General features: G+C 44.6%; 1 protein-coding gene across 2 annotated transcripts; it reads right to left on the bottom strand.

Moving 5' to 3' along the window:
- Window positions 1–1,237: 1,237 nt before the first annotated feature.
- On the bottom strand, window positions 1,238–20,546 carry zmym2 (zinc finger, MYM-type 2). 2 transcript variants are annotated; one of them, XM_077579780.1, is made up of 24 exons: window positions 20,076–20,546; window positions 15,215–15,802; window positions 14,853–15,006; window positions 14,218–14,366; window positions 13,834–13,982; window positions 13,593–13,755; window positions 13,142–13,354; window positions 12,221–12,371; window positions 11,532–11,647; window positions 11,314–11,442; window positions 11,019–11,169; window positions 10,756–10,928; window positions 10,030–10,195; window positions 9,492–9,520; window positions 9,276–9,417; window positions 9,066–9,187; window positions 8,666–8,822; window positions 8,117–8,281; window positions 7,814–7,887; window positions 7,286–7,594; window positions 5,908–6,022; window positions 5,291–5,530; window positions 4,589–4,709; window positions 1,238–4,303 (listed from the first exon to the last, which is right to left on the bottom strand). In XM_077579780.1, the coding sequence occupies exons 2-24, from the start codon at window positions 15,785–15,787 to the stop codon at window positions 4,108–4,110; spliced, it is 3,957 nt and encodes a 1,318-aa protein (XP_077435906.1). In that variant the 5' UTR covers window positions 15,788–15,802; window positions 20,076–20,546; the 3' UTR covers window positions 1,238–4,107. The 2 variants fall into 2 exon arrangements, with proteins under 2 accessions (XP_077435906.1, XP_077435907.1); XM_077579781.1 differs by lacking the exon at window positions 20,076–20,546 and adding an exon at window positions 19,535–20,065.
- Window positions 20,547–21,290: the final 744 nt, after the last annotated feature.

The raw sequence follows: 21,290 nt of genomic DNA on the forward strand, positions 1-21,290 counted from the left end.
AAAAAATGTTTTTACACTCGCAGGCGGCACTTGAATGGGGGCAAGTCACTGGAGTCTGGCCAACTCACACCGAAAATGACAAAATAAGGCTGCGGTCATCCACATCGTGGAAGGTGAGGGCTAGGCAAGTACAGAACTAAGTCACATTTGTACGACTCTGTTGGCTTCAATTTGATCAAGTGGCGCCAACTTTCATAGCGCCCCTGTGAGCTGAGGTTAGAGTTCAATGTGCAAACATATCGCCCCCTACTGGAGAGACTTGCCAGACAAGAAGCTGTGATGCGCAGCAGTAGACTTGGCTAGATGTACTTAAGCAGATTTCAGAATTTGAGCTGAATGTTTATGTATTGCACCCAAGATCAATTACTTTACTTAATTTGCTGATTGACAAGACAACTGTGCAGTCATGTAACGCATGAAAACCAAGTACGAATGACTACCGGTATATGTTTCAAGATGACAAAATAATAGTGAAGCATACAAATATCACTTGAGAAGTACAAAGAAAATTACCTGGTTCAAATAGTCCAAACTCTTTCAGCATCTCTGCGGTGTTTCTTCATTCTGTAGCTAATATTCAAAGAAAGAACTTGTCAACAATGAAATTAACATAAATACAACTATGTAGAAGTGAAGAACATTTACCTCAAAGACTCGCTACGTCGAAGCCTAATTCATCGTCTTAAGAGTATTGCATAAAATTGAGTTATTAAAAAGAAATAAGTCATGATTATTCTGTACTTCAGCAAGTTAGTCTTTACATTGTAATTCTTTGACTTTGTAATAAAAAAAACAATTTAAAGGGTTAAGATGGGGGGGGGGGGATGCTTTTGTTTCACTGGATGATCAACATAGAATGCATAATTTTTCATTACAATAGATCACCTTGCCTTTGGAAACAGAGTATGGATAAAAAAAATTAAAAATTCACATAAATATGTTTTAAAATATTTTTTTTCCTGACATACCAGGGAAAGACAAAAAATGTGTTCTTAACATATTGCAATTTAGGTATTGTGATGCAGTGGTACCTTTACACAACCACGTGAACTGATAGTGGCCGGATGTTGTGACATTTTCTGCTTTCATTAGTGGTAGAGAAACAAATTGTTTATCAAAAAACAAAACTACGAAAATAATGGCTAGAATTTTGAAAAACGCAAAAGTTGGGGCAGCCAAGTTACGGTAACACTGTGTGTACTTTTTGTTTCCAATAAAAAACAAGTGAGTCGTGAGGTTAGAAAAAAAAAAAAGGTCATTTATTGAACACAGCACACCAGCAGATGTGTGCGCGCACACACACGTTCATATTTACACACTGAGGCACATTCACACCCGAGTCAGCGGCGACACCCGTGTCGGCACCGACACCGCCCCAACGGGCTCGCTTAAAGGTTTTCCGATTTGAGTCCGGTACTGAGGCGCAACCCCGACCGGCGTCCCTGTAGGTGGACCGACGAGCGCTTAACGCCGAACAAGATGCTCCACTCGTCACCGCGATTCATCTAAATTAAACTTGATGGCCATCATTTCAACAAAGCAAATACAGGAAGTAGAAAAACGAATTTGAAGTCATTTTGATGGCAAATCCGTTTAACGCAAACCTGAGTTTAGTTTTTTTTTTTTCTTTCTTGGGAGAAACCAAATGAAGAATAACAATGAAAAACTAAAGCAAGCAGCTCGCTCGTCGCGATTTGTTGTGGAGCATCTGCTTTATTTTCTTTGAAACGAGGCCTCTTGGAAAAGAAGAAAAAGGTACAAAAAGAGGACAACAGAGAGAAACAAGGAGAAATAAATATGTTTTAAAAAAATATGGTGGGTGTTTTTTTTTTGTGTATCCCTTTTGCGACTAGCCCAGTTCACCCCCCCCCCCCCCCCCCGTATAAGAGACGCCACCAAAACAATCTGACCCTAGTTAGCGTGGGATGCTACTGCCAAGTAATAAGAGACGCATTTCATTGCTAGCTTGTTCGCCTCAGAAGAGTTGCGGTGATGTCGTTTGGGAAGATCTTCTTGCTTGCTTTCCACTGCGCCCTCTAGTCTAGTAGCTCCTTGCAAACTACTTTGTGGTGATGCGTGATGGCAAAACTGATGTCAACACCTTGTACATTTGATTTTTTTGGGAACAAAAGAGCCTAATTTTGAAAAATGAAGCTTTAATGTTGCGGAAACGCGCAGCTCATTTGGAACAAGTGTGGCTTTACTTTGCTCATCTCAAATATTTTATGTTCTGAATTTTGCAGAAATAATCAAATTAATTGCGAAACATTTAAACGGCACATAACGATCACTTTTCAACAGATGTAAGGTTGACCAAAGTTGTGAGGTATTTTGCTCACTTGTAGATAAAATATTGGACAATTACTGAAACCAAGTTTTCAAAAATGTAACGGTATGTAACAACTTCCGTTTTGCAACAAATGCCTCTTCAAACGACCAATTCGCGAGTAATACATGAAGAGTGCATGATTATTTTTTTGTACATTAAATAGCAGCATCCTTATTTCAAGAGATGCGATACCAACCAAAGAACGAAATGTACATCTGGCTCATATCGGGTGTGGTATTTTTCTCAACACAAATACATGTACATTCCAATTTAATGAAAACAATATTTATAATTAAATGCCCAAAGTTTGGACGAACTGTAATAATTCCATTTATCAACAAATGCAACTTCAAATGAGTCCATGAGTGTGCCATTATTTTTCTCAGCCCAAAAACGTGTATGTTCCACTTTTACTGCAAGCATTACTTCAATAATAATAATAAACTAAAAAAAGTGTGTATTTCTAAATGTTGTGAAAATGTTTAGTTTGCAAATGTTTAAACCGCACGTAATAGCTGCTGCATTCCACAACAGATGCGACTTCACTCAACTTGGCAAAACGTATGACTAGTTTAGAAGGCGTGTGCCATTACTCTTCTCAGCTCATACTTTGCAGTTGGGCAAACAGCCACAACGGAAAAAGCATAATCTACGAAAAGATTTAACAGCGAGTCAGGGCGGGGGGGTTACTTTTCTCTGCCCAAATATTTGCACATTTCAAGCTACTGTGCAAATATGTCATCGCTGAAGAAAACCAGGCGTCTCCAAGGGGAACAGCGGTGTCATTTTTCAACAGCTGTGACGTCAACCACAAGGGAAAATGTACATCTAGTTCGGAATAGGCATAGTATTAGCAAATATTTGCATATTCCAAGCTATTGTGCAAACATTACTGGATAAAGCACGTAGCTCTGAAACTTAACTGTCATTCTTCAATAGATGTGATAAAGGAAAAAAACCCTGCTAATTCAGAATGGTTATGGTATGAATTTGCTCAGCCCAAATACAGACTTGCATGTTTCAAACTTTTTAGATTTCACTGACCAATTGTCACCTGTAAAGGAAAATGGCTCCAATTTCTTTCGACGGCATGCAAATATTAGCATTGGAATTTCTCAACAAGTGTGACCTCAAAGGACAAACTGTGCAGCGATATCATGACCGGTGCGCTATTACTTTTCTCAGCCCAAATGCATTTATGCTCTAAATAGTGGACTTTCTGCACACAAAAAACAAACAAAAGCATGTCGCTCTAGATTTTGTGAAAAATTTCAAAGGTGCATAATAGCCGTGCCATTTCTTTTCTCGGGCCCTCTGAATCATGACTTTTTCCTGCGGATTATAGCACCACTCCGTTATCCAATGAAAAGCACGTACGGTATGCCCTTGCTTGTTATGGAATTAGATGGCAAAACGCTCACAGTTAGTTGGCGTGATTGTCTTTTTCAAAACCTAAACAGCGTCTAGTTCTGCCTGAACTAATTCTCCAAACGACATCACCGGCATTTAATTGAGGCTTAGCGGCAGCATATCGGGAACATTAGCAGGCTAATACATTCCATAACTGCCTGGATGCCCCTCAAACCCGAAACAATCCCAGAAAGACATCGGAAACCCAACGCCCAACCCCTCCCGTACAGTTTTTCTCGCCGTGGGTGGCGTCTCGTGGAGCTCCGCAGTAGGAATGAAGGCGGTTTACATAAGAAAACGTTGGAAGCGCTATTCACTATGGCCTTCCTGTGGATCTACTAACAATCTACGCGTCCAAACCAGACGTGCTACTCGGCGCCACCTTCCTGCTCCGCTTGCTCCTGCGAGTCCGTGTAAATGTCCCGCACCAGCAGGACTCTGGCGAGGAGGCTCTCCAGCATGTGGCGCTCTAGCGGCGTGGATGTAAACCAGGCCCCGTCGCCATCCCAGGCTGGATCGGGCTGGGCGTAGAAGAAGTCCGAGCGCGCCAGCAATGACGGCGGACTGCGGCGAGAGGAAAACAGAGGTTACTTAAGTGTTGCGGTGTGATTCGGTGAAAGGCAACAGGAAGTCCTCAGTGACCAACAGTCATCGCTGAATATTTCCGTATGTAAAGCAGCATGGAGTTATAATCACTGGACACCCACTTCTAAAATGTCACAGAGAGATACAGTGAACCTCCAGTTACCAAGACCCACCTGCTCTAGGTGAAAATCCGCCATATTGAAAGAGTACTCCGTTTCCACACATTTCCTGACATAACAAAACCCAGCAAGAGAGATAACATACCACTTGGAGCGGTAGAGCTGGAAAAGTTGTCGCTCTTGCTCCATGACGGGACCTGGTGATCCAATGTCGTCGTCTTCACAGTCCTGATGGTCCGGCTTCCTCTTGCGAGATTCCTTTTCAACTATAGGACAAACAAATTATAGCTTATGCTACGTGTTTATCTATGTGGAAAGGCTCCTACATTAAGCCTTTCTATGTTAACCCATGTTGTGGTGTCCTTGCCATAAACGCAACAACAACACTAAAATAATTTCTTTCAGTGTTTCGGTTTTCAGCCAAACAATTCTCATTTTCGGTTTTGGTCCAACATTTTCATTTCAGTGCATCCCAAGAAAAAAAAAAAAAAAAAAATTTAAAGGGGAAGCCAAAACACTTTTTTTTACCATATGTTGTATGTGCCCCCATTAGTCTAAACACGGCATTATGCTTAATATTCCGTTTGTGGAATATGAATTAAGCAGCAAAATCCACCCATTTATACCCAAGCTAAGGCGGCAGCCATTTTGCTAATTGCTATCGACTGAAAATGCATTCATAGTTAGTTGCTCAGGGCTCAGTTTTAGAAAACAGGTGAGCCATGAGTGGCCGTGTGCGTGTATTTAAAAAAAAAATCTCACAATCGAGAAGGCGAGAAAGAAAACCATATTTGAACAATTCAGTACTAAATTGTACACTCTCAATTATGTAGTTTATTTGACACACCCTGAGAGAGGGGAGAAAGCACGCGGACGCAAGCTCGGCTCTCCCCGGTGGTGACGGGGTGCGTGGCGTCCGGGCCGTAGACGTCGGTGAAGGACAGGCGCAAGTGCTGCTGGGCGCTGCGTAAGCGCATGCGCTTGGCGTTCAGGTAGACCAGCGAGCGCAGCAAGACGGCGGGCGTAGTGCTGCCCAGGTGTCCACCAGCCCACAGACACCGCTCGTCCACACGGCTCCATGTGGAGCCTGCGACGGCAACAAAAACGCCAAAATAAACACTGTGTGGTAATGTCAAAGAAAATACTTAATGCAGTGGTCAACTCTAGGCACTATAATGTAAATGGATTTTGAATTGCGGTGAGCGTCTTCATATATCAAAAGCACAATCACAATGTATCAGGATGTGAACAGCAAAGAGGTATAATCACAAGACGCTACACGCTAGCCAAAATGCTAACTCATTACATTTTACAACAAATTGACTGCCAAAACACAAAACATATCAAGGTCATGTCAGTACAATATAAAAACAACAATGCCAGAATATAAAGTTAATTAGTTGGCTTGCTAAGGAAAATCAACTTGCTCGATTGCTGGTCAACAAATTATGTCTTGGTTCTCACCATCAGGAAGCAGACTGGGCTTCCAGTTCTTCAGAACCTTGTTGAGCTCCTCCCCAAACTCTTGGTAGCAGAAGTCACTGAAGATGTCACTCTGTTGGCCATTGATTTGAAGATGCTAAAAAGAAAGACACAAAACAAAACTTGGTTTTCCATTTATAAAATGGTTGAATAGATTGATGAATAGTCAAGTGAAGTTAGTGTCCTCATATTCAAATGATCATCACTGTAGTCAGGATGTGAACAGCAAAAGGTTTAAATCATAGGACACATAACATAAAAAAGATAAAATACAAAATAAAAGTTTAAAATTATTATTATTTTTTAAGTACATCAATCAAGATACCAGCATACAACAAAAGCACAGCAGTCCCAATGATGGTGGGATAAAAAATGTTTAAAACGAATAAAATCTGAAAGGATGTAATCAAAATTACAAAGCAAGTTTTAACTTACATGTTCGTGTCATACTGCGAAAATCTGTGAGCTTGCAATGCGGCCATGCTGCGAGTTGCTGTTCTAAACATGTGCAGCAGTAGGAAGTGGGAGGACCTGTGCACCACTCAAATGTGTCCCTATGGAAACACTCCCTACTCAAATTTGGTTCCTACCCAAAAAGGGCGGGAATTTTGCAAGATTGACAAGGCCAACTTTCACCTTGACGTTATTTTGGTAAAATGTTTCGTAAAGGTTAATCTGAATCTAATCAGGTTACTACATCATTACACCTTTTTTTGAAAATGTGCTTTGTATCTGGGGATTGTGATGAGATGCTTTGGTATCTGTATTAAGTAAGTCTAAGGTGGGCAATCGAAGCAACATCAGGTTTTCTGTATCTTTGTGGTCATGGGGTTCTTCAGATTTTCGTAGGTCTACTCATATTGGACACATGCTGAATTTCATATTGTCTACTGTAACGGGCTTTTGAGTTATTAGAAACCTTTCAGGACAAAATGATCCTCATGTTGCAATGTGAAACTGTTGTTAAGGGCTGTGCAGAGGCTGCATTTTCAAACAAATTAATGAGCTTATTATTATTTATAACTTGGGAATAGCCAAACTACTGCATGCCTAAAATGGCCACTTCGAAACCAAATGGCTGACAGGCATGAACTCATTTACGATTTATTTTTATGTCTATTCATAATAGACATGCATACCAAATTTCATAAAGCTACGTGGTACTTTCGTCAGGGGCTTAAATTAAAAATACAATTTAACTAACGAACAAGTTTTTTGATTAGTGTTTCATGGCAAGCATGCTTTAAACCAAAATGGCCAACTTCCTGTGTCTCTTCAGGATGGCTGAGACTTTGTGAGTCTAATACTAGGTACTGACATAGCTAACAGTTTTCGTGTTGAAAAGTGAGAGAAAGCCAACCTTCTGGATGCCGAGGCAGAGGTAGTAGATGCTATCTGATGCGTATCGCTGGCCGTTGGGACGGCACACCCCCCTTACGAAGCCGCATAGCTTGTCGTTCAGCTTATCGGCGCACATTTTCAGCACATCGGTCTCGGTGGGATTCACAAGAGCTGGATCCGAGGCTTGGGGGTCCGCTGTGCATCCTTCTTTGCCACCCGAGCTCATCCAGCGTCTGAAGGCGTTGACGCCGTAGCAAGCTTTCAGGGGCGGCGAGCGAACAGACGAGGCTCTGACCAAGATGCGTTCTGCTGCCAGCTTCTTGCTACCCTGTGACACAAAGACGGTTGTAACATTCCGCTGCTTTCAAAGTAGGAAACTTTACGTGTGAAATTTATGCAAATAAGCTAATTTACATTACTGAAGATTGGTTCTGAAGAGAGCATTTTAGAATAATCCTGAACTAAAATCACTAGCTTTAAAACCGAAAACATGGCAACGATACATGTGAGGCACAAGGCATTGTGATGGCTAAAACAGCGTGCATACTCGTGTCCTTGGCTGAGGTCGTGCTGCTCGCTCATCCTCCTGCTTCTCGGCATCCACCAGGACGGACGCCGAAGCTGAGGAAGAGGATGGAAACGCCAATAAGACAGAGAATGATACACAATTTTGAGAGCAACAATGAGTCAGCGGTTGCACAGAGGCCCCTGGTGACAAACTACAAGCACGCTTTTGCATCACCTATGGACGACGACACAATCAACTGTCCTACGGTAATCCATCTCCCTTCTAATTGCGTTTTTTTCCCCCTCAGCAGTTCCCTTGGTGTGAATTTCACGAACGATTTACCTTGAGGGAAGTCCTCCTCCAGGTCCATATAGCTTCCCTCCTCTTCCCCCTCCTTTTCTTTCTTCATGTTCACGTCGCCTTCCTTTTTCACCGTTTTCTGCTCCTCCGGGTCAGCGGTGATCATCTCGTCATCCACAGGCTCACTCGTCTCCTCGAGCTTGATGTCTGAAACAGGCATCTCTTTCACATTAGTCATATTAAATTGGGGTACGCGCGTACCAACAATCGGGTCAAATTTTTTTCTCCCTTGTGATCCATGTCAGCAAAGGCCTGATGGTCAGATGTCCCTACAATATTATGCGGAGTGGTTATCATGTAGTATGGGGTGTGTTATGAGTGATTTTTCTGTGGTGAGGTGTGTGTCAAGAGTGATTATCCTGTGGTGTTAAGATTGATTAATTATGTACTGTGTTAAGAGAGTTCTCCTTCCCAATCTGTTTAGGCCAATGATCATAAATGTTGAACCTGTTCAATATTTACTATTACTTATATTTAACATTTACTCCACACCCAAGAGAAAGAGTCACCTTTTGGGCATGCGGGAGATACCTGCTTTCTGGTCCTCCGACGTCACCCCTGTTGGGGACGGCAGTTCCTCCTGGGAGTCGATGGGGTCCGAGGGCGCCTTGTTTCTCAGCTCCTGGATGGTTTGGACGATCTGCTCGGTGCTCTGTAGTGTGGTGGGCAGGAAGACTGGCACGGGGAGCTGGCGTGGGGACATGCTGAGGTTAGGTCACCAAACCACCGACATCAACTGAGCTCCGAGTCTAAGCCAAGGTCATTTCTGTACTTCCTATTCTGAGTAAATGTCAATAATTAGATGTGGTAAAGAGGTGGCTCAATGTTTTTTTTTGTGTATATATATTGATCAAAAATAATTTCAAGATTTCTGGAACTAAAAGAAGCACTACCCATCCTGACTAGCAATACTCGTCAGTTCATGTCTTACTGGTAGAGGAATAGAGAGCGGCGTGGGCGTCAGCTGTGAATACATGTTCATGGGCATGGGAATGAAGACGGGCACAGGGATGGGGACAGGAACGTACTCGCGTTTCACGCCATCATCCACATCTGCGTTGACAAGTGAAGCTCATTTTTTGACTGATCAGAAGCACAGATCAGGTGTGTGTATTAAGTGTGCACTGAGGTAAATACTCACCCGTCTGGATGGGTTTGCTTTGCATGTGTGGCTTGCAGTAGGTGGCCTTGGTGAGCGTAAGTGGCTTGCAGAGGACTGCCTTGTTTTTGACGTCCCTTATCAGGCCGCTGCCTGTGTAAGTCGCCGTGCCCTGGCTCACCAGCTGCATCGTGGGAAGACGACATTTAGGGGTTTAAGAATATGACGGATCAAAAACATTTTCAAAGTCAGACTCACCCCAAGTTTGGAAGCTTGTGAGTCAATGCCTGAAAGGAAAGAAACAGTTTGTGACATTAAAGTGGCTGACTTTCTGTGACTTTTATAGCATGGATTCTTCTTCTTTTTTTTTGTGAGCCTACTCCTGATTGGCAAGTTTACCAAATTTCTTGAACTCATGTCAAAGTGGCTGCAGGAGCGGAATTTTCAAGTTCTAAGGATCCCTAAAAAGTACCCTCAAATGGCTGCTTCAAAGCAAAATGTCGGATTTCCTGTGTCTTTTCGGGCATTGACTTTTTAAATTATTATTTTTTACCTTGCTAAGTAAAATGGGGAAAGAAAGCTGAATTTTCAAAGTGACTCTTTAAAAGAACCCTGGAAATGACTTTTGTGGGTCTACTCATGACAGACATGGCCAACAATTTTTATGCTGCTAAGTGAAACTGTCTTAGGGGGCTGAAAAAAATGGATTCGGAGTGCTGGAAATGGCCACATTGGCCTCAAAATGTCCACTTAGGGAGTGTTAATCAATTAATTGACATACGGTTTTCATCCATACCTGTGCAGCTGTTCTCGGGGCCTTTCTGTGTGGCCATGATAGGCTCGTTCTGCTGGCAATAGAACCTGAGCAGACACTGCTGGTCACAGAATTGCTTCATCTCTGACCGCCACATCACAGACTCCGTCAGCTGGCCCTGAACCTTGCAGCAGTCACAGCGCGCCGCCTATTGGAGGTGTAGAGATATTGTCAGAATACAGTTTTCTGGATACAGACTGTCTATAAAAACAATAGGAAACTCCAAAAGCATTACTGCCACACTGAAACAAAAAAAACATACTTAGGTAAATTAATTTAAAGGATTATGAAAATAGTCTTATTTGAGCAAGATAAAAGTTTGTTTATGAGATTTAAAAAAAAAAAAAGAAGGAGAAATGTAAATAAATTATTTCCCCAATATTACAAGAGTTGTATTTTTCAAATAATTATAATTGTATGAGATTTTTGATATTTTAAACAACTGAATGTCCATTTTCTTTTTCTTTTTTAAATATTGAACAGTAAATTTTCTGCTGCCCCTGCAACCCGACCGAGGCTACCATAAGCCCCCACCCAAAATAAAATTCAGGGAAAAAAGATATCCCAACCCCACCCGCCTAAGGCTTTACTATCCAAAATTACTTTGCCTTTCTGAAACAATAAAAAGGAAATGGCCAGGCCGACAATCAGACTTTAACGCAATACCCCCCCCAGTTGTGTCTGTTAATTGTTTTTCCCAAAACGGACCTTGTGGTACCAATCGTGGAACTTCTTGGCGCAGGGCTCGCCACAAAAGTCCCGCGTGATGCCGCCGAGCTGCCGCGTGATGCCTCTCTTGCACATCTGGCTGCAGTGGTTGCAGCTGACGCACTTGAGGCCCAGACGCTTGATGAAGTCCTGCTTAAACAGCAGTTTGCAACCTGGAACACAAAAGGCATTCAAAATGGACCGTTGTGGTTTAAAAAACTGAAAACAAAAAGAGGCAGTGGGTGTGGATGTCATGTTACTACCTTCGCTGCAGAAAGGCTTCTTCTCGCCCGAGAAGTTGGCGGTGGTGTGCAGCGTCTTCTCCTCCTGGCAGAATTCACACACGGTAACGATGCAATGCAGCTTCTTGTAGTCATCGCAGCACACCTTACTGCAGAATTGGTACACTTTGTCCTGAAGAACACATGGACAGACGTCAGGCACAGAGTTCCCCCTTGGTCTCACAACATCACTCACTCAGTTGGCCTGGAACTATTGTGGTACCATTACAACTTTTTGCATGGAAAAATACAATTTTATTCTCGTAACATATCAGACCTCCCAGTCCAGCGTCTCCGGCTTGACACTAAACGCTCCTCGGCAGTAGTTACACTTGAGCTGTACCATGGCGGTGGAGTTTGAGGACAGCGTTGTCTGTCCATTGGTGGTCGTCTGGAGTGTGGCACTCTGTAAGCATGATCAGCAATTAAAAAAAAAAAAAATCCACCACCCCCCCCCCAAAAAAAATCATGATCATAATCATAAGGAATATGTACCTGGAACTTGGTGACGCACTGCGAGCTGCAGAAGTTGAGGACGTTTCCCTCTGGAAGCGTGGCCTGGTACTGAGGTAAAGAGTTCCTCTTGCAGAAGTGACACGACGGCTCCGCATCTAAACAAAACGTGTTTTTCTTTTTTTGTGTTCAATTTTTTTTGAGAGAGAGCTCAGTATTGTTCGTTCGTTTTTTTTTTTACCCAATTCACATTCGCCCAACAAGATTAATCAGCCTGAGGCCACTTTTTTGTGAAAAAAAGATTTTTGCTCTTGAAAGACAAGCGTGGTGGTGCATTCCATCTGTTAGCGCTATAATTATATTATTTTGGTGGGTTTCAGCTTCCTGATTTTATTCCCACTCGCTTGATAGGACTCTCAGTCAGAGACCAGCGTTTTGCGAACATTTTGATGTGGATTTTGTGTGACTGTCATGCTGCATTTGATTACATTTGTTAAGTGCTGCTTGTTTTATTTTTGAAAGCTTCCTACTTCCTGAATGCAGTGCAATTTCCTTTCGCAGATCGGGCTGGTATTGACTAGTTTTTTGTGTACACGACGACACAATTGACTCCCAATATGGTGCATTGAGTCCCTCTTAGCAGCATTGTTTTATCAAAAAAGAAGAACTGCGCTAGATTCTCTTCTCTTGCTAACCTTCACATTCAGTCATTGTCACTTGTGTCTACTCACGATGGAAGGTAGTGGCGGCCAACTTGGCCTTGTTCATACAGTTGGTAGAGCAGTAGGAGCCCATTGTGCCGTCAGCAGCTAGGCCCAGGACCACCTCGCCCGTCTTGATCAACGTTTTGCATGTCAGGCAGCTCGCCAGCTTGCTGTGAGCCTAAAGACACACACAGATGACCACACGTTCCTTTCAAGGAGTTCCTAAACCCAAAAAGTGGGAGAATACCCTGCTGGTAAGCGTGCCATTACTTTTGGCCGCGCTGGCGAATATGGTTGGTCTAATGAGTGGCTGTTGCCAGGCAACAATGACTACGCTTCTGCCTTCAACTTGTTGATACTACCAAAGTGTTCAGATGAGAGCTTGTTCAGGGAAAAACTAAAGGAGCGAATGATTGAGTCATTATTGCGAATGAATAAATGAACAAGACTGTACAGTGAAAGTCCTTGACTGCAACAATACAACACTGACAACTCTTTAAACATGAACAATAGAAATAAACAGAACCTCTCCAAATTATTGGGAACCAAGAAAAAGTCTAGCGCATGGCCTACAATCACATGCGTAATACGATTGCTCAATGGAAAAAAATTCAGGATCCCTGCTTTAAGTACAAGCACATGTGAAATAATTTTTTCGCTCCTCTTGCCATTTTTTCCCATGACAGGCCACCGTGAATGATAGAAATAATCCAGAGTGTAATGTAGGTGTAATTTTATTAATCTAATCTCACCAGTTATTTATAGGGCCCAGCACAATTGAAATTCACAGAACGACAATAATCCACACGAAAAGATCCATGGCGTCCTTACACCTCAGTCACATGTGCGTACGAAATACAATCGTAAAATAAATAGGGTTGCTCCTCTTTGCACAAGCGAAATACAACAATGTTTAGAAATAATCCATAGAGTCAAATTAAAGAGTACCTGCTTGAAATCCCTGATACATTTCTGACAGCAGAAGCGCTTCTGCTGTCCGTCGACCAGCAGGAAGTGGTTGGCGGAGGCCCTGCTTGGCAGGTAGTCTCCGCACTGCTCGCAGCAGTTCATGATGAGCCCGTTGGCTCGGCGGTACGCGTTGAAGCACATGTCGCTGCAGATCTTGTGCGTCACCGTCTTGAAGCTCACCTCGTGACGGATCTGCGTGCAAGGGGGGACAGGAGTGCAAGGGGTAGTATCAAAGGGGCTTGCTACGACATTACAAACACAACTGCAACACGGTACATGCAGTGAAAAACAACTGATTTGATGCATAGCCTAATTTAAAAGGTTTTTATCCTTACCACGGGCATAATTGAGGTTAGACTTAACCAGTCAACCCAGGAAAATGCTGAGAGAAAGACGGCTTTGACTGACAGTGTGAAAGGGGCCCACTGACCTCAGTGACCTTTCCGCAGACGGTGCATTTGGTTTTGAGGCTGGACTTGGGCGGGTTCTGCTTGTTCTCATAGGCGCCCAGGCAGCCGGTGCTGCAAAACTCCTGGAAGGACTCGCTTGAATCCACCTGGGCCACGATGGTACCTTTCATGTTAGTAATGTCCCTGCAGGGTGGGTGGGGGCGACAGTGATGTTAGCGGCGAACCTCCAAAAACTCCCAAAGAACGGCAACCCGAACTGACTTTTTACACATGGTACAGCTTTTCTTGGGTGCGGGTTTGTGCGAGAAAGCCGAGAGGCAGGTGGTGGAGCAGAAAAGGTGCGTAGACCCTTTGCGCTGGTACGCCGTCTGACCTTTCTTCAGAGGCTTCTTACAGTTTGCACACGTCACCTGCGATAAATTGGATAGGAGTAAGATATATCACAGGCCATGAAATAAGATGTCAATACACTACATAGAAGCTGGGCTACCAAAATTCTTTTTAATTTTTTTTTTTTTATCCAATGGCCGACTAATGGGACGATTATTAAAAGATAAATAAATAAATAAAAAAGGAAAATAAATACAGTAACTTCCTTTTGGTCCCCCTTTAAATATGAAGCAAATATGGTACATGCAGCATTACCTTCACTGTCCTGGGTTGTGGCTGGGTGCCCGGTGAGGAAGAGGAAGACTGTCCCGGAGGTTTGGGCAGGGAAGTGGCGGTGGAAGAAGAGTCCACCCCCGTCTGCTTTTGGTTGCGAGGCACTGATGCCGATTGGGAGATCCACGAGTCTGCGGGGACCAAGACAAGCCTGTGTCATCTATTTTAATCCTCCATTTCACCACACACCTCAGTTCTAACAGCCACGACTCCACCAAGCAGACCAGTCCGGCTGTTCTGTGTGAACGGTACCGATGTGGAATGTGTGAGGGAAGGTTGAAGTCGACTCGCAAATCTTCCTGGCATCGGGTTTTTAACATTCAGCAATTACTTCTCCCACCACCTGTAATTGTCATTGTCACAGCTGGGAAAAAGCAGCGAAAAAGGCAGCTTTCACAAGCAGTGTGAAAGGGGGCTGATACTACCTTGGGAGCTGGAAAATTTACCGGTAGACTTCAACCAACCCGTTTTGTCTGTACCTTACATACAGTGACCCAGGTAAAAAATAAATAAATGAAAATCACATTTAATTTAAAGGACAGTGTGAAAGTGGCTTGATACTACTGGGGAAAGCTCAACATTGGTTGCAGTGGACTGTGTGGTGGGGATATGACTACCTGTTCTGTTGTGCGTCCCTGCGTCGCCATTTTGCACCGCTGAGCCCCGCCCGGGGTTGAAGGAAGCGCTTGGTCTTCTGGACGAGTCGTCCGGAGTCAGGCTGTAGGCGCTGCCGATCTGCAGACCGTTTTCCTCCGAAACGCCGTCGTCCGACTGCATGAAAGGGGCTTCATGTTATACAACGTTTACATTTGCAAATGCAGCGCTCTATCTACCCCTATACCATGGTCCATGCTTTTTTTTTTTGAGAGAGCGATTGTGTATTATGGGTCCAAATTCGGAATTACTATTGTGAGTGGGTCTGAAATGAATCCCAGCAATAAATGGGGGCTCACTTTCATTTAAATAATTGTTATCTTACCATTGGCCCTCCCTGAAGCGACGTCACCGAGGTGATCATCAAGTCGGCCCTGGCGCCCCTTTTCTGGCCCAGCGTGGTTACGTTGGCGATGTGGATATCCGAAAGTGGTTCCATGTGGCTGAGGGTGGCGGGCGAGGAGTTGCCCTGCTTCTCAGGCTCCTCTTCGTCATCGATGACGATGGGCTCGGCGGCCGAGGCGGGGATGGAAGGCTCGGACGTGTCGGGCGTCGCAGCGACGGGCTGAGTCACCTCGACGGGTGGCTCAGCCTCCGCTGCAGGCATCGCCTCGGCGGGTGACGTGTGTTCCGTCTCCATGTCAGTGGGTGCCTCCGAACACTCCTTGGACATTGGCGGTGATTCGGCGGCCTGCTCCTCTACAAGAACCACGTCGTCATCGTCCTCGCCTCTGCCCTTCTTCGGTGCCTCGTCGTCACCTGTTGCCGCGGCAACTGGCTTTGGGGCCTCCATGGTGGGTGCCGCCGCGGCCTCCACGTGCTCCCCCGCCGCCGCCACCCCCGCCGTCGCCACCTCCTCCTCCGGAACAGCAGGGTTGGGTTCCGACTCCCCGTCCATTGCTAAGGCAACCACCTGGAACACCGCCGCCCCCCCCCCCAAAAAAAAGCCAATTAGATGGAACCTGGTTTTCCCCTGAGAGACCCCGCCCCGAGACCAGCTGCTGCGGATACAGATATACCCATTTTGAGTAAACTGTATTAAAAGGGCTCGTCTAACATCTGTGAATTAATCAAAGAACATGAACAATGGTGGATTCCCAGTATCCTAATTCACGATTTGATTTCAACTCGCTGTTCCACATCTTTAACTTTACACGCACGATTGTGATTTGAGAAAAAGTCGTCCTAGATGGCCAGTGTGAAAGGGGCTTCATTACCCGATTATGGAAAGTTGCAGCATAGGCTGTTAAATTCCAACACTACCATTATGAACATTTAAATGTTTGGGCCGATGATTTTTTCTCGACATGTTTTGCCATCAGCAAATATGCTTGACTTGAACTCCCCATTCTGTATGGGTACCTTACACACAGGACAGCAATATGCGAAAAAAAGCTTAGATGGCTAGTGTGAAAGGGGCTTGATTATGTGACTGCAGGAAACCGCGTTCACGCACATGGCCATGTCCCACTTGGGTACAAGCTGATGCATCCCAACTTTGTTATGGAGTGACAACTCCGTGTAAAATAAGCTTGTGTACCTCCAAAGAATTCATCAAAAGCCACAGAGGCTGCTTTCCACCTTTTTTACACTAGTGGCAAATTTGTGGGTCTACAGCAACGCCCCATTCCGTTACGGTACCTTGTGCACGGTGTTCCTTACCCGCTATAAAAAAGCAGACTTAAATGGAGTCTTAAAGGGGCTTGATTATGTAATAGCCGGAGGCTGCGTCCACATACGTCCTGCTTTGGTCGCTCCTGTGTGAGAAGGCACATGCTGCTAAATCCCAGCACAACAGTGACGACGGATACGGCATTTTTTTGCCAAATCTCTGTTAACGTGGTTTGTGTCATTCCAATGAATTCATCAAAGAACCCTTGTGTAACCTCTGTTACTCCAGCAGAAGCCGGCAAATGACTTTCTAAATAAAATGCACTGGTGGTGACAAAGGGTAACTTTGTGCTAGCCACAGACAACGTCGCCATTTCTACTCCCCTTCTCACCTGCTCCCCGTCCCATTTTTCCCCCCTCCTTTGTTGCCGCAGCAACCCGTGAAGCTACACCTTGGTTGCCATGGCAATAGTATGGCCCACCACCAGGGACGCGCTCTCTTAGCTCTACATCTGGCGTGTGTCATTTTCCTACGCGTCAGGGGGCCGTGTAACGGGGAAGGAGGGAGGGGCTGTCATAGATTGAAGCGGGTGGGTGGGGGGGTTGCCTTTCATGTCACGTGCTAACGAGGGCGACAGCGGCGAAAGCTGCCTTAACGCATCACAGACATGATTAATTGATTGTGTCGCTTGCGTGCTCGGACGTCGCCTAGATGGGCCGCCGGTTTGGCGTGCGGCCATTTTGAAGTGAAAAACGATTCTCTGTGGAGTGGGGTTGGGGGGGCAGGAAGTGCGGCCTGACATGCTTGGGAACAGGAAGCTAATGTTTTCACACACATGCGCACGCACATACTGACCTAACATCCAGTCAACAAATAAAAGTCCCCCGTTTCCTGAGTGGTACACTGCGACAGTTTCACACAGAGTCCACAAAATGGCCGCTAGTGCCTGTGCCTTTCACGCAGAACACAGCCAAGTGAATGGTGTGACTACCCTTTCAAATAGATAATGAAGGAAACCGTAGATAGACGTGACATCCGTAAAGCTGCCATTTACTAGTAAAACACAAACGTCCCGGATCATTTACAGTATACTTAACATTTCACGCTGTGCAATATATTAAAAATATAAAACACCATTGTGTGTAAAAGTACGCTGCAGTAGATGTCTTGACCACAAATAGAGCCGACATGGCATCTGTAAAAACAAAATGCCTGCCATTCTGGGCTAGCTAAACAGTTCACGCGATATAATATTTGGTGATTAAAATGCAGTCGTACAAATTAAATCCTACAGTAAACGGCTTACCCTCAAGGTCACCGTGTGCTCTCTGCAGTTGAGGTGACTGAATACCATACTACCTACTTATTACCTTATTTATCTAAAAAAAATAATAATAATAATCCAACAACAAATTTAAGACCTCCCTTCTAGTAAACGTCTTACCCAAAAGGACACGGAGCACAGTATTGGCTGCAGTTAAGTAAACACACCCGCCTTACTAGATTGGGAAATTATGTTATCCTATGATAAAAATGTCTCTGTACAAATAAAGACCTCCCCACCACTTGTCCCTGTCAGATGCCGGCACTCTCTGCCATTGAGTAGACTGCAATGTAGAGCTGTGAACACATTTGCATTAAATATCTCCCCCCACCAGTATCATCTTGACACTGCATTGGCATCATGATCACATCTGGAGCAAATAAAGGCCTCCTACCAGTAAACGCCTCACACCAAATAACACTGGAGACTAGCTGCAGTTGAATAAGTCATTGCATTCAGATACTCTGAGGAAATATACAATACAATATTTATTAATAGATCTATAAAAATTAAAAAAAAAACATACAAAATATGAATGAATACTTTCCCTCTAGTAGACATATTACCCAAATGGAAGCTAGGCACCATCTGAAGTTAAATAAATGTGCTCATCCAGCTACTATATGAAGAAATACCCAATATATTTATACATGCCTCCCCTCTAGTAGACATCTTTGCTTACATTGCATTTTGGCTGTCTCAACAGGTGAGTGAATAAGCACATATGCACAATATGAGTCAAACACACAACATAAAATGGAATACAAATGATCGAATTTTGATTTCTAACATATTTGTAAAAGTAGTGAATGTTTTAGCCCAAATGGATGCTAGGCACTCTACGGTTGAGTTGTAAGCACATCAAATAAAAGATCAAAATGAGATTTGCAAGACATTTGTAAAAATAAAGACCTCATTCCTTGTAATTGTAAAAATAATAATAATAAAAAAATAAAAAGCTAGACTCTCGACAATTGGGTACACAATCACATCCAGCCACTATATGAGTAAATATGCTGCAATTAATAGACATCTCTAATATACCCCCTGTCCCTGCAAGGTGTCTGACCCTCTCTGCAGTTTAGTAGATAAAGGACTGCAATGCAGAACACCTGAATGCAAAATTAAGACCTCAAATAACCGCCTCCCCCACAGCCTTGTGACGTAATCACCAGGTTGCCTGCACAACTGCACATCATCACGTCGCTTCAATGACGTCATTTGCACAACTGTCGCTAAACAAAAACACATGAGGAGCAAGGTAGGGGGGAGGGGGCGTCAAATGCATGCCCACACTGCAAATGGCGGCCGTTCCAGTTGTTGTTATTGTGTGTGCAGAGAGAGATGTGAAGAACTGGACACAAGTGGCGCCACGTTCAACTCTCCGTGGCCGAGCCTTGATCACCAATTCCGGCCGAACACCTCCACCCGGAACCAACTTGGCTGGTCCAAAACTTTAAAACTGTGACCGCCCCCCGCCCCTCCAAAAAAGAGCGAGGGGTGAGTAGTAGTAAGGGGGGCTTGGGGGCCTCCCAAGTTGTGTGGGGAGATTCACGGAAAAACGTGGTCCAACTGCGCCATTGTGGGCCACCAGCACAAATAAACGAGGTTTGCAACGTCACAAGCGGCACATCCACTGATGTGAAAACGACTCATATGGACCAAATCCAAACCCGGGGTTAGGATTAAAAAAGCTTTTCGGGGCCTACCTGCTTTAATTGAAAAGTTCGTCGTCAACCGTGGCGCAATCAGGTTGTAATAGCACCGAGCGTCCGATAGGGGCGCCCTTCCCCACCACCACACTACCCCCCCCTCCGCCGGCAGTACGTATCACATGAACCGGGCGTCGATTGTGTCATGCGGTGGTAAACAAGCTACGCCGGCCATCGTGTCGTACGTTATATATATATAAAAAAAAAAGACGGAGGCAATAATATCCATAAACATAACAAGACCCCCCTCCCCCTCCTTCCACAATTACCGCCGTCGCCACCCAGCGGGAAACCAGTGCCTAGCGTCCGCCATTAGGGCTCTAAATGAACAATACTGGGGGACACATCGTTCACATTCAACTCTTTAACGTGTTTCCTCGCCGCCTGTGTCAAGACACGCGGGCGGACGGAGGTAAGGGCAGGCCCGGCGAGGCCAAGCGACGGCCAAAAAGTTGCCCAAACTTTCAACTTTGAGGGCTTTGACAAGCAATGTAGAAAAAGTGAAAGGAAATAACGAGGAGACGAGGGTGATTCTTACCGGAGTAGAGCTCGACACGGTGTAGCGCCACTTTTGTGCCTTGACATTAATCCCGGAAGGCGCATGCGCACAACACAACACCAGCCAATTCCACGCTCCAAGATCGCCAGCGATACAGACGGCTCACTCATTCCACATTTAGTGGCAGGAGACTAGTAGTCACGTGACGCAGAAACACGAGCTTCCAGCGCGTTAAATATCTAATTACGAATGTCAAAATGCTTCCACTCGCTTCCCAAACACCATTACGACGTTTTTGTCGAGGAACACTATTAAATAATTCAAAGTTACCATCCATTCGCCAGTCACCTTCTCAACAACAAAAAAGAGCGGCAGCCATTTTGAATGGACACGGAAGTTTGATGCCTTTAAATTTTAAAGGCGAATTCACACTATAGTACTTGAGGGCTTAAAATGACAGGTAATGTAAACTAAATATAAAGGAAACAGCGCCGCGCCAATAGGCAAAATCACGACGAAACTCGGATCCGGAAGTGCCTTGTAAAAACATTGGGAACTCGAGGAGTGAGAACTCTTACTTTTCATCGCCGCGTCACATTTCTATCGCTCAACCCCACCACCACCCCCCCTTCATGTTTGCGCATGCGCAAAACATGTGACCGACCAGCAATTAAATTGGCCCCATTAGGAAGATTTAACCTTGGCCATACCGAGCATATCTGCCGTTTAACCTCACATTTGGACACACCCTCGTCGACGCGAGGGTCGAACCGATCGAAAGTGCTCAAGAGTTCAGATCCAATCAGGAGCGAGAATCCGAGGTGACTGAGTTTACCTTCAATTCTAGGAATTAAAAAAACAACACCCGGCCAGAATGCAGGATAAAATGCGTTGATTTTCTGTGAGGAGACAAGTATACTCTCATAAAATATGATTAGGAGACACGAGGGGTGCGTTCAAGTACACAACATGGCCGAACCAGGTGCGTTCAAGTGGCCGAGAAGAGTATCGCGTGCCAGACATTTCCATGGCGTCAGTGAAGGCAGCAGGGAGGTCTGACTTTGCTCAAGGAGGCTTTTGTGCTCCCATCCCGCATGATTTTCTGATGAAATATTCTCTCTTTTGGTCCCGTCCAGCGTTTTTTCAACAACAGTAAAACAAGACTTAATGAGTATTGTTGCCTTTAAATTGTTAGTTTTGGGAGGATGAATCATGTCGAGCCAATGGGCACCGCTGCAAGTATCGGGACCAACG

This window comes from Vanacampus margaritifer, chromosome 11 (genome assembly GCF_051991255.1).
Source record: "Vanacampus margaritifer isolate UIUO_Vmar chromosome 11, RoL_Vmar_1.0, whole genome shotgun sequence".
In the NCBI taxonomy this organism is placed as follows: domain Eukaryota; kingdom Metazoa; phylum Chordata; class Actinopteri; order Syngnathiformes; family Syngnathidae; genus Vanacampus; species Vanacampus margaritifer.